The following is a 17,084-nucleotide window of genomic DNA, read 5'->3' as shown; positions in this document are numbered from 1 at the left end:
ATCTGAGTCCTCCTTTCACTTCCCCTTTTCTGAGAAACTGCTCCTTCTGATATTTGCTGTGATCCCTTATCAAAGTGTCTGCAATCAGCTTCTCTAAATATCTCCAATAGGCTCTATTCTGAAGAGAGGTGTTGACTAATGGCCATAGTCCCAGAATATAATGTCCTTCCTGAGCCCTGGCACAGCTGTCATCATCTTTTTTTGCTTTTTAGCAGCTTTCTTCATGACTCCACTTCCCCATTGCCTTTCACTACCCAGTTGCTCACACAATCAATACTACGGTACTGGTGTAAGTCCCACATTTCTAGACAAGTGTCATGCACACAGAACCCTTAACACTGAATATTTTATTAAAAACTACTACTACTATTATTATTATTAGTCTACAATGAACAATAATGCATTTATATTATGTAGTATTATATGTTAAAGAAGACTGTAAACTCCTACAGCCTAAAAAGTGCAATAAAATAAAATTAAAAAAAAAATGGCCTCAAATTTTCTAAGCATTTGTAAGCACTTAAGTCTCAGCTCTTCAGCCTGAATTACTACTATTGCAGTCCTTCAGCTCTGCACTTACTCTTGTGAAGGACTACCAAAGGACATTTTTATCAAGGGATTTTTTACAAGGGACTTACAAATAAGGACACAGTGATGTGAACCTTTCAGCCAGGTTAGTGCTAATTTCTTCTCAGTAGTTATTACAGGGCTGTGTTTTGGATTTGGAATGAGAATGGTGTTGGTAACACAGTGATGTTTTGGTTTTTTGCTAAGTCCAGTTTACCCATAGTCAAGGACATTTTTCTCTGCCTCCATGTTCTGCCAGTGAGGAGGTTCATAAAAGAAACTGGGAGGGAGCATAGCCAGGACAGGTGATTACCAAATGCATATTCCACACCACAGAGCATCACACCTGGTATATAAACTGGGAAGATTTAAATGAAAACGCATCTGATCTGGGTTTGGGAATGGGGGTTCTGGCTCTGTTCAGTGGGTGGTGAGCAATTGCATTGGGCAGCACTTGCTTTTCTTCATTATTATTATTATTATTATTATTATTATTATTATTATTATTATTATCATCATCATCATCATCATCATCATTATTATCATTATTATCATTATTACTATTATTACTATTGTCAATATTATTGTTAATATTATTAATAATATTGATAATTATTTAATAATGATTATTAATAATATCAATAATTATTATTTTCCTTTGGTTATTTCTGTATTTTACTTTGTTTTCAATTATTAAACTGTTCTTTTCTCAACCCACCAGTTTTACTTTGATTCTCCTCCTCATTCCAGTGGTGGATGCAGGGAGAAAGGGGGGAATTGAGCAAGCTGCTGCCAGGTTTAATTTCCGTTCGGGCTTAAACCGTGACAACAGGATGAGGGGAAATGGCTTCATGCTGGAAAAGGGCTGGTTTAGATTAGATATATGGAAGAAATTTTTCTGATGTCCCTGGTAAGACACTGGCTCAGGTTGTCCAGAGAAGTTGTGGCTGACCCATTCCCGAAGTGTTCGAGGCCATGCCATCCAGAAACCTTCTCATATGTGTATCAGGAAGGTAAAACCAGTGCATCAGAAAACCTGGAGAAGCTCTCCCCACTCATGTTACCTACTCTGACCTGTGTGAGGTTGACAGACTGATTGCTGCAGTCAGCTTGAACTCTGAGTAAACTGGGTATCAAATTGCAGATTCTCTTACACAAAAAACCTCGTCCTTGGCATTTTCTTGTGCTCTGGTCCATGCCTGGGTTTCACTTTCTACAGAAGGAAAGTGTTGTATCCTGAGTCTTCCAGGAAAATTAAAATAAGCTAGTGCTTGACTACGGCACTAGATTTTTCTAACTTATGCATTTTTGGTCAAATGAATAGTTTAAATATATTTTGCTTAAATAACAGTTGTTAGTCTTGTTGGTAATCAGGCCTCAAGGAAAGAAGGGGAAACTCAAAGAGCACTAGTATTAGTCAGCAACCTAAAGGAATCTTTCAAAATTTAAATGAGTCAAGATATGTCAGTGTACAGTGTAATATTGGAACAACAGAGTAATGAATCAGGCCCTGGGATTTTTTTCTGTTGCCTGTCAAATATAGGTATACAAGGAAGTAATAGGCAAAAAAAAAAAAAAAAAAAAAAAAAAAAAAAAAAAAAAAAAAAGAAAAGTGTTTGAAACATCATTGCATGTTTGGGTCTCAAGTGAAATGTTGCAAAGTCCAAGCAAATTTTTTTGTGACTTCAGAAGACTTCAGCTCTGAAATATGGTGAGATACAAAACTGAGTAAAGATTTTGATCTCCAAGATCCTTTTCTGGTGAAAAAATTGTGTTAGGTGGTGTTGTGAGTATATATTGACTTGTAAATTGCTCATTGGAGAGTGGAACTGTATCTCCCAAATAAAAATTATAGAGAAATACTTTTTTTTTCCCCCTGTAATTTTTATTTTACTAAAAATATATGAAAAATACATTGGGATCCAGATTACATGGAATTTTTCCCCGGTTCCATTAAACTCAAATTACTTTCAGTTGAAATGAGATCTTAAAATATTTTTAACCTTGCTGGTGAAGAGAAACTGTATAAAATAAAAGACTTGAGATAAATCAGTGGGTTTATTTTTTTCCAGAAAGCCTGTGCCATGCCAGATTTACAGTGCTAGCTCCTACAAACTAGCAAATTGTGCTTTTTGTGTCTTGAGATGTGTGATGTGGCTGACGATTTACACAAACTGCTGCTCTTGAGAGAGCTTGAGTTACAGGAGGATTGAGATGAGGAGCTACTTCATTAGCAACACATGATGGCAAGAAAGAGAGGAACATGCTTGACCATGTTTACCTGGAGCAGCGGGGGAAAGAGATTTTTTGTCTAGTAAAATGGCTCCCGTCTTCCATTCTTTAGGGAAATTTTTGTTTTTAATCTCTAAACTCCTTCTGTTTAAGTATTCTAGAATAAGTGGCACTAAAATGACAAGACCTGCCCTCCTCCTGTCAGTCAGTGCTGTAGGAAATGCTAGAGGATGCTGTCCCTGACCTAGAAGGAGATGCAAGCTGACCAGGCAGGATGTAAATACCCTTTTCACTGATCTCTCCACATGCTGGAGAGCTGCAGACCTGGGCTTTGTTTTCAAGAAGTAAAAGCTCTCTGTTTCTTTACTGATTCCTAGCAAAGGTGGGTACAGTACTTACACTCTGGCCCTCCTGCTTCTCTGGCGGTACAGCAAAAAGGGGGGAGAACATGGAAAAGAGGACCAGAGGTAAAGCAGCTACAAATTTATGTGTGGCCTAAATGAGGGTGAGAAAGTTCAATATGGTTATTAATTGTTATTGTTTATGAAAAATACAAATCTCTACTGAAAGCAGCGCTGACAAAGAAATCTGGAATGACAAGAGTTGGGCAATTAATTTATTTCATCTCAAGAAGTGTCCTGGCAGCCTGTTGTCTACCAGCAGCTGACAATTCTGGGTCAATGAAGCTGCAGTTTGGTGTGGAGGATGTCAGGCAGAGAAGGGATGGAAGGATGGTCAGTGCAGTGGGCGAGGCACAGGGGCGCAGCTCAAGCCTTTGTTGCAGTACCTCGAAGGGGGATTGGAGAAGAGGGAGGACAAGAGCTGGAGAGGGTTATCAGGGTGTACTTCCTTTAATCCATCAGGATCTGTTGTTTGTGTGACCTCTCTGCTGGCAAAGAATTCTGTGACAATTATTACTTTCTGACTTTTCTTCTTCCCCCTCACAGCACTGGTGATGGTCCTGAATAGCACAAGTGTCAGCTGGAGCGCCCGCATTCAGATGTTCCTTACCTTTTGTAAGCTTGTAGCAATTCTGATAATTATAGTCCCTGGAGTTATCCAGCTAATTAAAGGTATGAAATGAAAAGTAAATGCTTTTAAAGAGCTTTTATCTTTACACTCAGCAGTCTTTCCCCACCTGCCTCTACCCCATAATGCTTATAGCAGCAAAATCTCTTAATTAGTCTGTGCTTGCTTAACTGAGGCTCTGTACTGTCATGTCATTGATAAGAAGTGGAACTAACACTGGGATGAAATGGTATTTCCTTCAGCATGCCAATGAGACTATTCCAATCAGACTTGCTTTTCCAAGGAGCAAATGGACTGCTCTTCTTCTGGAATCTGTCTTTGGCCTGAACTTTGTGAAAGGGGCAGGGTGGGATTTAAAGGCAGGTAGATGCACATGCACCTCCCCAGAGCACATGCCTAGCCCAGGCAGGATGGCTGCTCTGGCTGTGCTAGTCCCTAGTCATGGTACATGTGTGTGTGTGGTGCTAGAGGGGGCTCCCCATTCACAGAACCACACAATCACACGGTGGTGTGGGTTGGAAGGGACCTTAAAGATCATCTAGTTCAAACCCTCTGCCATGGCAGAGATGTCTTCCACCGGGCCGTGTTTTTCAAAGGCCCATCCAAAGCCTTGAACACTTTCAGAGCATCCTGGGTTGCTTCTCTGGACAATCTGTTCCAGTGCCTCATCACTGTCACGGGGCAGATTTTTTCCTAACATGTAATCTAAACTTGCCCTCTGTCAATTTATACCTATTTCCCCTTTTCCTGTCACTACATGTCCTTGTAAAGGCCCTCTTTTCACTGACAGGTGCTCAGCTACCTGTAGAGACTTTCCCATCCCAGCCCTCTGAGCAGCAGGTGTGAGATGGTGACAAGCCCCGGGTCACCCTCCCTCAAGAACCACAGAGAGCGCCAGCAGCCATGCAGCGCACAGGGGCAGAGCAAGGAGCCCTCTTGAGTGTGTTGGTGGCAGATTTTATCCAACAAAAACTGTCACAGTTTTGGGCTATGTCCCACCCAAGTGAAGAGCGCAGTGTTAGTCTGTGCAGTGAGCTCAGTTTCTCAGGGACAGGAGGCTCTCTGTGGTTAACATAGACTCTGAAATAAAAGTTTTCCTGTGTGGCACTCTGCTGATTCACTATTTTTGTTTTCTTGTTTTTCACTTTCTTTCTGGCACTTGCAATGTCGTTGCGTCTCTGTATTTGTATAGGTTTAGAGCAAATTTGGGGAAGAATTTCTTAAAGGACTTCTGGTGGGAAAAGCAGGTCTAATCGGCCCCTCCCTGCAACTGGTCCAGGAGGAAAAAATACTTCTTTGGAGAAAGGTGGAAAAAACCTGTTTATTAAACAATAAAACTAAAACAATATCAAACAATGAGACTTCTTGCTAATCTAAAAGAGATGACAAACTGAGAAAACCCCGTCCCCGGGTTGCAGCTCGCTCAGTCTCTGGTCAGTCCCTCAGTGCTGGCAATGTCGCAGGCCAGGCCCGGCCCGGTGGGCCCTAGCTGCAGCTGCCGGTGCTCCCCAGGCCAGAGCAGGTTAAACAGCTCCAAAGAAAAGGGAAAAAAACACAGTCCAGGGAACTTCTTTGCCTCAGCTAGCTAACACTAACTAAAAAGCAAAGGAAGAACTCTGTCCTGCTGTCTGTCCACAGACTACAACAGTCCAGGAGGAGGAACGTGGGGGAGTGAGAGCAGTGTCTGGAGGAAAAAAACCTGCACTTCTCTCCCCCCTTCACTCTTTGCAATAAGTCTTAAAGGTGCAAAACTTACTATTCAGCATAAACAGAACAAGACGATTGGGGATAAAAGCACCATACAGCCAACCCAGGACAGTCTCGCATGTGACATATGAAATGTGTAAAATTTCTCTCTGTTCCCATCCACCCCACTTTTTCTAGACCTTTGGAGCAGGTCAAACCTGCTCCAACCCTTGGGGGTTGTTGCCCTGATGTAGCTCAGCTAAGTGTCCCTGATTCTCCACTGGGACCTTCTTCTGGCCACAGTTCCTCCCTTAACCAAAAAGCCTCTGCTTCAACAGGGATTTTGACTGAGGGCTTAGTAAAACCAGACCAAAGGTAGAGGATTTGACTCATTGCTAATTTAAATCTGAATTAATTAAGTTTCTTCCTGCTCCATATTTGTGGAGGATCATTGCTTCTCAGGAAATTTGGGATATGGTAGGGACATTTCACAAACCATAAAGTACTTTGTAAATGAATGAGAGCATAACAAAAGTGTTCCGCATTTGCATTTATAGATATATAGATAATTCTTACTCGATGTAATATTAATACAGTATTGATTATCATGGTTGGGGGTTACTAAACTCATTTTTCAATGGTAGAAATTTCTAGAATTTTGGGTTTATTTATCTTATAAATGTTTCTTCTGAATGAAACACCAGCAAAGTGCCTTCTGATTAAAATGTTGAACAAGTGAAATTTTCCACATCAAAAACTACTGAGCTCATTCTGCTCTTTCATGTTGATGTAAGTCACTGCTGGAAATGACAGAGCAGTGAGTGTCATCAAGCTCAGCATGCTTTGAAATAAACTAATAGGTCAAATTCTCCTATTGCATGAATACAGATTCCACAAAGCCTTTTACAATTGCTGGCAGATTATGGCTGTGAGGGTTGGGTCAGAATTTAAGGTCAAGGGGCAGAACTTCATGTCAGTGAACTGTTGGGTGATTAAATGATGTTAAATAAATGTTCCATGATGTGTTATATATATATTTTTTTTTTTTTTGACTAGTTATGACCAAAGAGCTCATTTTTCAACATTTTTGTCGTTGATTTTGCAGGAGAAACACAGCACTTTAAAAATGCCTTTGCAGGGAATGATGCCAGTGTTATGGGATTACCACTTGCTTTCTATTCAGGAATGTATGCCTATTCAGGCTGGTAAGTGGATGAAACTTATATATGTGTTTGTCCTGAAAAAAACTCGCTAATGTGCTTTAACAAAGCTATTTATTTATATGAAACAATGAGTCGCACATTCTACATCTTTTGCCAAGCTACATCATACAGCTAGGGTAGTTGTCATCACTTTTCCATATGCTCAGTGGTGATTGTGCAAGCAGCTCTGGAAGGGAAAGATTTTTCTTTTTCAGTGTATAATATATGCACTGACCACCACAATAATCACACCACAAGAAATGAATAATCTTCATTTTTTCATTAAATATTTTAATAAAAGGATAAAAGTACAAATGAAGCTTTAATTTATTTGAAGAAGTCAGTAATTTTATAAAAAACAAATCTATGATTCTGTTGCAAAATGGCCCTTAGCCTTGCTTTCTAAGAGCAGTATTTGACAAGTAACAAACAATGAGATTGGTATGGGCCACAAAACAGAATAGGAATCTTTAGATTTTTAAACTTCTTGGTCTGAGAGATCTGGACCATACTTAAAAGAAGTGCAGCTGGCTTCCACAAAAGTCAGGTGCGACTGACTGTGAGCAAAGGTATGAGAATCTACCTTCAGGTATCCTGCTTAGAACTTTCAAGTCCTTTCTCTCTTTTCCCTCCAAAGTACACAGCAGCTGGTTTGAAAGGTGCTGCCCCTTCTAGAATCTGCCTTTACAATTTATTCATGCTCCTCGGGGCTCTGCATTGTGCAGTGCCAAAGGGCTTTAGCAGCAGCAGCCTGGGGGGAAGGAAGCAGACTGCAGCGCACAGAGTGGGCTTATTTTGAGATAGCTTTGTCTGCAGGCCTTCCCTTTGCTCCCCATAGCCTCACAGGCAGCCAAGTCCTTTACCTTGCACAAAAAAGCGAGGGCTGCAAGATAAGGGGTTTATTTATTTAATATGAAAGGACAATGGGCCGGGCATTGGAGTTCTCTGCCCATCTGTAACTCCCCGGTTGCAGGAGCATTATAAATGTGCACACTGAAGTATGAACAGAACTTTATATACTAAATGGCAGCAGGGGAAGAAACCCAAGAGAGTCCAAAGCCTTTATCTGAGATAGACATGTAAGAAAAGAGCCTGGCATTCTGAAGCCTCAAAGAAATGGAATTGATTATGTGGAGATCTCTACTTTTTTCCTCTCTCTCTCCTATAACTGACTCTGTCTCTCATATCCATGCATGTGATGGTTTCTCACTTTTAAAATATTAACCTAAGTTTTTGTATGAAAGCAATTTAAAAAGCTCGTGATTATTATTCAGAATTTCTTTCCTGCAAAATGCTTAATCAAAAATATTGTTATTCTGTTGCTTCTTTCCCATTTTTCACATAACAGTTCAAAGCCTTGCAATAAAAATTACATTTTTTTCTCCTTTACACCTTCTGACTTTTATTTCAAGGTCCTTATTTGCTACTTATAAAAGAAATTAGCAGGAAAAAGACCTAATTTGGCTAGTTGTTCTTCCCTGCTGTCTATTTTCCTTTGTTATCAACTAAAATTCATCACCTCATCACAAGGAGCAGACCATTAAGTGGAGTGGCAATATCCTTGCACTATCAGTTTCATGGGGCTAAATCAATGCAATTAGCTGAATATGAAGGAGTGTTGGAAGTGTTGGTGATGTGTCCTGGGATGCAGGCAGAATTTTATACGTACCTCACAAGACTGTTAAATTTTAACTGTTAACTCTTAAAGATACAGCTTTGAAGAAAAGACAAGCAGTATCTCTTCTGTGTGTGGGTTCATCCTGCCAAGAGCAAGTGTAGACTATGGGGTATGTAAAATGTTGGCTGAAAAAGTGGAGAAAAGAATGCGAGGAAACACGCCTTTGCATCAATTAAAGGACTGATGCTGGGCTATCACAGAATGGTTTGGGTTGAAAGGGACCTTAAAGATAATTTTGTTCCAATCCCCCTGCCAAGGATAGGGACACTTCCCACCAGACCAGAGTGCTAAAAGCCCCATGCAACCTGACCTTGAACGCTTCCAGGGATGGGGCATCCACAGCTTCCTTGGGCAACCAGTTCCAGTGCTCCAGCACCCTCACTGGAAAGACTTTCCTCCATATATCTAACCTAAATCTACTTCTGTGCTCTATGTGCTAGAAAGTTTAAAAACAAGTACTGATGTTTTTGCACAAGGTGGCAAAGAATTTCTTGCGCAGTCACAAAATCACTATTTTCAAAGAGCCATGTTAACTTGTTCTGCTAACCCAGTTCTGCCCCAAGACTTGTGATGGGGCAAATCTCCCTGACTTCCTGCCAGCTTGGTCTCCAGTGGTTTATTCACAGCAGCAGTGCTGGCTCAGGTGCCATTTGTCTTTCTGCACAAGATCAGAAGACCAGCATAGGTGCTGTACGGACTGCTCTGTTTGATTAGACAAGATCTGACTTCGGGCCTGTCTCTGAGCCAGGCACAATTGTGTTCCAGGCAGGCACAGACTGAGTGCTAATAAATGTAGAACAGAGGGTTCAGTGGCCTTGGGGCTTGTGGCTGCTTTGCATGCAGGGCTGTGCCTGGTGAGCAGCTCCTATGAATTCTCATACAGAGCTCTCCCTTGAATGCTGCTGGAATGTGATCAGAGTGCAGCCTGTACTGGATAAAAGGCAGCAAGCACAAATGCAATATAAAGCTTGAAGTGTGCATGTGTGTGCGTATGTATGGAATTAGGGTAAACCATTAACTGTGTAGTATGCTCAAGGGGAAAAAAAATTAATTACACACTGACTGTACATAGTCACTGTCTTTTTCTTCTCCTGCTTTGCTGTCTTTTCTGAGAATTCCCTTCCTGAGTGTGAGGATAAGGGAAGGTTAAATATCCCTCTCTCCTTAATCCAAACATGGGCCTGCAAAGCCTACTGTAATTGACAGCAGCGCTTAACTAAAATCATCTTCTTGATTCTTAGTGAGAGAAATACAGAATAAAAGTATAGGAATAAATCTTATCATGCATTTTATAACTATTTTCTAGGTTTTACCTCAATTTTGTCACCGAAGAAGTGGAAAACCCTGAAAAGTACGTACTTAATGTTTTCCTTGACTTTTGAGAAATGTTGTAAAAGTAGTGATCTTCAAAGATGCTGGTCAAGCTGCTTGCCTTCCAGCAGATTTGGTATCTATTTGAATTGCAACTGCTCGAAAAATTGCTATTTTTGGTCTTTTGTGACCTTATTATGTATTCTGCTTTTATCTGCACTGAAAGAGTGGCTGGTTTTGTGTATTCCAGGATTAAGTGGATCTGTCTCTAGGGCTCTGGTTCTCCCCCTCAGGATACAAGTAACTATCAGCGGCTCCTTTCAGTGGAAGCTACTGATATCCTGTCAGGGAAATCTTGCCCAAGAAACTTATCTGCTGCAATATTTGTCAGTTTTGCTGTGTTTAAATATTAATGAAATACTTAGTTCTACTTGCTCTAGATGTCTCAGAAATGTAGGATCTTGAATACATGCCACAAAGCATCCAATCTAATTAAACTGAACAGGCGATATGGGTTTGAGCCAGTTTCCAGTCAGAGCTGAATACTCCCACATCACCTGCCTGAAAAACATGGAAAGTTGTCTTGTTAGGGAGAGTTTGATTTGTCCCATCTATTTGGGTAGATGTGTTTTGGTACATGGGGCCAGTAATAAAAGGCTACTAAATTTTTCTAAAAGTTAAAGAAAATGTATCTTTCCAGATCAATTTTCTTTCTTTGAGGAAAAGAAGCTATTTACTTTACAAAGAAATTAATGGCTAAATTTTCTTAGATTTTTAAAATAAGATAGCTGGCTGGGTACCAAATTGCTTATTGTTTTAAAAGGACCCTCAGCACTGTGCACTTAGATAATATGAATCTGAGACATATAGGGAAAGAAAACCCCAAGCCATTGACTGGGAGCATCCAGGAGAGTTTTGTTAGTTTCTTCAAAGTCTGAACCAAATCTGATGCTATTTCAGAGGCCTGAAATTATAAGAAAATGGATGATAAAACATGAGGCTGGTAGAAACACTGGCAGATTTCTATTGTTTCAGTGACTTTGGGACGTGTTGTGTTTTAGCAGACTCTTTGATGTGATCTAGATATGTAGAGTGAGAATTGTGTGACCGGAATCTGAGACCAGGTAGAAAATACTGCATTAATATTTGTGAATAATCATTATGACAGATATCTATGTACAAATGAGTTTTTCACTAGTAATCTTCAGTTCTGATACGATGCCATTTTAGGAGCTGTGGTTTAGTAAACATGACTCTGGATGTATTTAAAATGTGTAGATGTGGCACTTGGGGACATGGTTTAGTGACGGACTTGGCAGTGCTGGTTTCATGGTTAGACTCAGTGGTCTTAGAGTTCTTTTCAAACCTGAAGGCTTCTGTGCTTTTAAGGCATTTGTATCAGTGGAGAGCTGTCACAGACATCTTTTATGAAAAATCCTTTCCTTAGGGTTTTTCCTCCTGAGAAGCTGGGAGGCCTCAGGAACAAAATGCAAACATTGATTATCTGCTGCTGTGGAATGCAACAGGTGCATCTGTGATTGGCCCATGTTGGATGTTTGTAATTAATGGCCAATCACAGCCCAGCTGGCTGGGACAGAGAGCTGAGCCACAAACCTTTGTTATCATTCTTTGCTATTCTATTCTTAGCTAGTCTTCTGCTGAAATCCTTTCTTCTATTCTTTTAGTATAGTTTTAATGTAATATATATCACAAAATAATAAATCAAGCCTTCTGAAACATGGAGTCAGATCCTCATCTCTTCCCTCAACCTGAGACCCCTGTGAACATCATCAAAAAGAGCAGCTGGCTAAAGATTCCCAGCCTTGGGACACACATGAACTCAAGCTGGATGATCTAGGGGTTAACTACCAAGGATCTGTTCTCTTTATAAAATCATGAGAGACAGACACTAAAACCAAAAGACAACTTACAGATTTTTTTTTTACTTTTGAAAAATTTTTGTGTCACAGACTGATTTTAAATGTGAAACTAAATGTAGCTGTGAAGGGATTCTGGTCCAAGACATCTAGCTCTTCAGGAAATTCTGGGGAGATAGGTTAGGAGCCAGAGTCTTGGTGGTATGATTAAATTCAGGTAGAAGCAATAAAATTTGTAAATTATCATGTGGTTACCACCAATACCGTGTGATCTTTTTAAACGTGCAGATGTCTAAACCTTTGTGACTTTTCAAACAACTTCTGTGTCTGCGGTTCTTTTAACTGGAATTCTTGGTAATTTTCATTACAGGTATTTTTACATCTGTTGAGTTTTTTGTGACTGAAGTCAGAGGAATGCCTATTTTTGAACATTTTGCTCTCTGCTGCATAGGACAGAAAAGGATAGCTCCTCTCTCTTTTAAAAGCTAAGCACCCCTCAAAGCATGATATACCTCTGCTAAGAGAAATGGTGCTGGTTCAATTCTGATGATGTTTTTCCATTGCAGCTAGGATGTGAGGGAAGAAGACTGTCTTTTCCCATCTCAGGAGAACTTCTCTGTACTCCAGGTTATCTTTGGAGATCTGCTGAAGTTATGTGTGCTGCTAGTGAGGATGTAGGACTGGAGGGTAAACCATGTAACGTGGCTGATTTAGTGTATTCCAGGATGGCACTGGAAAAAAAAAAACCCCTCAATATTACATGTGCAATGTTATCACAAGGCTCTTGAAACTTTCCTTCATCACTCTTCCTCTTGAGGCTGCACTTTGAGAGGATGAGTGGATGCCCAGTTTTTACAATCTCCATGCTAAGGTATAACGTAGACTAGAAGAGAGTGGGATATTAAAAATTGCTAAATAAGTGGCAGGTGATGGTGGGGCAAATGGATTGTTACTGTCTGTGGTGACAGAGATCTCTGTACCACCTGTAAGTGGGGATTCTGGACTCCCTTGAGCTGAAATAAGCAATTCAATGAAACATTTGGAACATATTTTTTATTTGGTTGTCACCTGTGAATGGGTCTGTTGGAAAGATGTCCTGAACCAAGGGCTGTTCCACCATGGTTCCCAAAGCTACAGGGCAAGAGAATAGTGTGGATTAATCTCAGTGGCAACTGTCTCAGCTCCCACTAAACCAAATGCAAATGTTAGATGAGCCACAGATTATTCTGCTGTTGTAGGCATTTATTAAGACTAAACTGCCTTTTCTTTCTTTTTTTTTTGTTTTTTAACCTAAAATGCTGTCTTTCACTCTTCCTGTGAGAATTATGTTAAAGGTTGCACTGAGCAACCTGGTCTAGAGGAAGGTATCCCTGCCCATGGGCAGGGGGCTTGGAGCTACAACTTCAAGGTCCCTCCCAACCCAAACTATTCTGTGATTCTACTGTTGGTATGATGCTGCTGATTTTAAAAAGGAAGAGGAAAATACAGGCTTGGACCACTTAGAGCTTGTAACACATCCAGATGTGCAATTTGTAATGTTTTTCAATGGTTAGGATGGATGCAAATTACTTACAGCAAAGGAGGTGAGCACAGTGAGGTCTTCTGCCCTGCAGCTGTCAAAGTAAATGTTTGCCAGAGAATCAGTCACAGTTGTGCATTTCCAGATGTGCAACAGCTTTGGAAGCAGCTGAGGTGAATGATCAGCTCCATGCCCATATGAACCAGCAGGCTGCAAACCCCCAGTGAACGTACCAAGGGGACGTGCCAGGTTTACAGCAGAGGGATGGCAGGAATGCTCTAGCAGAGAGTGGGGATGGGGCTTTGAGCAGCTTGGCCCAGTGGAAGGTGTCCCCACCTATGGCAACAACATTGGAACAAGATGATCTTTACGGTCCCTTCCGACCCAAAACATTCTTTGGCAGTGGACCCTAGAATATATCCTGAGATGTGTTGGAAGGTGGAAGCATCTGCTATTAGACTTTAAGTTTCCCAGATAGGGATTGCATTTCTTTCTGTGGTATATGGCACCAGGGAGACCCTTTGGAATATGGCATGTGTTGTTGGGAATGCAGGAGAGAGGCAGGGAAAGGGGGATGCTTGTGCTCTTGGCCAGTCCCCTCTGTGCTCCAAGCAGCTGTTTGTAGAGGCAGGAAGGGCTTTGGAGGCTGTGGGAATCTGTAGAGGTGCAGCTGCCTGCCCAGGTGCAATAAATTCCACACTTAGGTCTATAAGTAGGATAAATACTCTGGGTCTGAGACACTGGGGTGCTGAGGCAATACAAAACCCTAGAGAGGGAGAGCAGAAACAGAGGGAATGAGCAAAGCAAGGGAGCAAGGGGATCAAGCATCCTTGACAGTACAGAAGGAAGAACAGAAACACTTTAAAAAAAATCTCAAAGTGATTGTCATTGCTTTTTGAACAGAGTTTTGGAAGTAGTGTTGAATTCTCACTTTGGAAATGCCCCTGTTCCTTCTTTTGTGTAAGGACATTATTATAACCCCAATTATCATAAGATGTAAAAGTAGCTGTTTCTATCTTTTACTAAACCCCTTTTTGATGTCTCATTTTTAAGCCTGAACTCCTTTCTTTATTCCTCTTTGTTCAAATGCTTCTCTCCTTCTCTCATGTAGCTATTAGTAGCATCTGAAGAAAGTTAAAGTTTATTTTATTTTAGTTAATGTTTATTTTAGAAGGAGCTGGGGTTGCAGTCTTAATATACAATTTTTAAAAATAGCCTGAAGTAATTTTAGCATCAAGAATATGTGGAATAACATTAAAGTGTGACAAGAAATTTCTTTTCCTTTTTTTAAAAATTATGCTTTGCGTGTACAGGCTGGGTCAATAGCAATTGTTGTTTCAAATAAAATACCTAAATAATCCTTGAAGCAGAACTTCACCAAAACAAACTTGTGCAGCCACATCACCTGCAGCTTTGATCTTTTTGATTTCTTACTCTATAAAGACCAGTCTCAAACTGAGGTCTTATTGTTAAATAATAGGTGAGTGAAGGAACAGCCAGGTCTCTGAGGGAGTTTGTCACCTGAAAATTGACAGGAGCCATGTTTTCTGGAGCAGGAAATTTTTAGGAGTAGAAATCATGCATGAACTTCCAGACTAATTTCTTGGTACATAGTCTTTGATCTCATCCGTATCCATGAGCACCCACTTGTCACAGACATCTTTTATGGAAAATCCTTTCCTTAGGATTTTTCCTCCTGAGAAGCTGGGAGACCTCAGGAACAAAATGCAAACATTGATTATCTGCTGCTGTGGAATGCAACAGGTGCTTCTGTGATTGGCCCATGTTGGATGTTTGTAATTAATGGCCAATCACAGTCAGCTGGCTCGGACAGAGAGCCGAGCCACAAACCTTTGTTATCATTCTTTGCTATTCTATTCTTAGCCAGCCTTCTGATGAAATCCCTTCTTCTATTCTTTTAGTATAGTTTTAATGTAATATATATCATAAAATAATAAATCAAGCCTTCTAAAACGTGGAGTCAGGTCCTCATCTCTTCCCTCATCTTCAGACCCCTGTGAACACTGTCACACCCACTATGTACTCTCAAGAAACAGGCTGAGTTTTTTCAATCAAGAAAGACCCTGAAAGCAGCTCATGCCTGAAGAGCACTTCCCTCTTCCCTCCCTAGGCAGAGCACTGCAGGATCAGTGCTGTAGTTCATCAAGAATTTTGGCAGCCTCCAGACGAGAAGATTAACACAGAAGTGTTTTCACATCACAGCAACACTTTCAGAGCCCTGTCAAAGTCAGAGCCAGGTTGTGTCAGATGCTGGCCAAAGTGAATCCCACTTTAACAAAATTGTGCTCCATCCTCACTATGAGTAGATGATTGGCCTGAATTCTTCAAGTTGTGAAGATTGTGTTGGAAGAGAGAGAAAATATTATTTCACTTTAAGGGGAGGGAAACTTAGACTCAAATTCCTTACTGACTTCAAGGCTGTCTGCCATCAAGTGGGCAACTTGAGAGAGATGTGAATTTATGGCTCTTGTTTTACTAAATAATTTTATTTATTTGGCAGTGTAGGTTTTTGTTGGTGTTGTTGAACTTAGGGAATATTTTTCATTTAGTGGACAAAAATAATAGAATTTCGAAGGATGTGGATTCTGAAAACATTTTACAGCATAGATTACTTTGCAGTTGCAGTTAAGCACAGCTGCTATTTGGCATAATCCTTTCTTTTGTCTCTCTATCTCTTGTCTTTTTTTTTTTTCCCATTTCTCCTTCACCTCCACCCCCCTGCCTTATTGAACCATTTCATTTGCAAATATTTCATTTTTGTTTGCAAAATAACTTTGGTCCAGCCCAGGCAATGTATCATTGTTTAAAAAATTACACAGTGCAAAGAACATATTATTGAGATGTATAGTGTTTATAAGTGTAGTCTCAGATTGATAAATCATGTCTTGTGCTGTTGAAAAACCAAGAAATGAATTGCTTTGCTATGACCTTGGTGTCTGAGATCAGTCAGTTTGTCTATTAGATTTTTCCACGTTCTTCTCACTTCATTTATTCCTTCTTTTCCAAAATACCAAGAAACAGTAGCTGTATAGCAAGCCACCCGGGCTTGATATCATCAGACATTTTATAAAATCAGGCTATCAAAATATTTGATAAAATATATTTTTATACTGTTTTTAAATAATGTGAATGTCATGTCTAGCTAATGTGTGCCGCCCGTTCATTCTAATTGTAGAGTCAACTTTGCGTCTATGAGGACTGAGTGAGAGAAATAAAATATTAGGGGTGTGTTCTTCAATCTGTCTGAGAATTACAGAGATGCAGATGGATGGGAGGGGAATGGTGGCTGAGATGCTACAACTCTTCCAGCTCCCCTGTTATTTGTGGCCGTCTGATTTTTGGCACTTCTCATTAAAATGTAGCCCCCTGCCAAAGTCAGTCAGAAACTTGAATTGCACTGTCGCTCATTGTCAATCTAACCACTGATTAGGGATCAGATTCCCAGTAAGCAAAAGAATAAAAAAATCATTTCAGTGTTAATTGAGAGGATGCAAACCTTTGATATTTCTGCCTCTCTGCTTCTTACATTTTTTGGTTGTTATTTTATAATTTAATGACAAGATTTACTCTGAAGAGAAATATTAATATCACTACTCTTAGACACTTGAAAGGTTTATCTGCTTGGAGCTTGACATCTTTCTTGTATCATTATATTCTGCTTATTCCTAAAAGATACATTTGACTCCAATTCATTTTCTTCATGTCAAGCTACAATGCCAAATATTCAGTGCAGAAGTTATAGGATTACATTGTGATGTTTGACCTGAAGATAATGAAAAGAGACAAATGCTAATCTTTCCAGTATTTTGTAAAGCCCATTTGCTCATGTGAATCCATCAGATTACCTTAAAGGGAAAACCAGGTCTGTTAAGTGAGCATTTGCAGTTTTTCCTCTATATATTATTTATGTCTTGGTAGATTTTTTGCACTTGAATACTCATTCTTCATCCTAATCCTAATTA

The 17,084-nt window shown here is 40.1% G+C and overlaps 1 protein-coding gene across 2 annotated transcripts in view; it reads left to right on the top strand.

The window, feature by feature from the left end:
- SLC7A11 (solute carrier family 7 member 11) overlaps window positions 1-17,084 on the top strand; it is a 61,777-nt gene that overhangs the window by 12,995 nt on the left and 31,698 nt on the right. For both annotated transcript variants that reach the window (XM_058024874.1, XM_058024873.1), the window contains 3 exons: window positions 3,747-3,872; window positions 6,620-6,719; window positions 9,701-9,745. In XM_058024874.1, the coding sequence (XP_057880857.1) occupies window positions 3,747-3,872; window positions 6,620-6,719; window positions 9,701-9,745 (271 nt within the window). The remainder of the gene's footprint in view (window positions 1-3,746; window positions 3,873-6,619; window positions 6,720-9,700; window positions 9,746-17,084) is intronic.

This window comes from Melospiza georgiana, chromosome 5 (assembly GCF_028018845.1).
Source record: "Melospiza georgiana isolate bMelGeo1 chromosome 5, bMelGeo1.pri, whole genome shotgun sequence".
NCBI classification, from domain to species: Eukaryota; Metazoa; Chordata; class Aves; order Passeriformes; family Passerellidae; genus Melospiza; species Melospiza georgiana.
The sequence above is the reverse complement of the archived record's forward strand: the minus strand, read 5'-3'. Positions and strand labels throughout refer to the sequence as shown.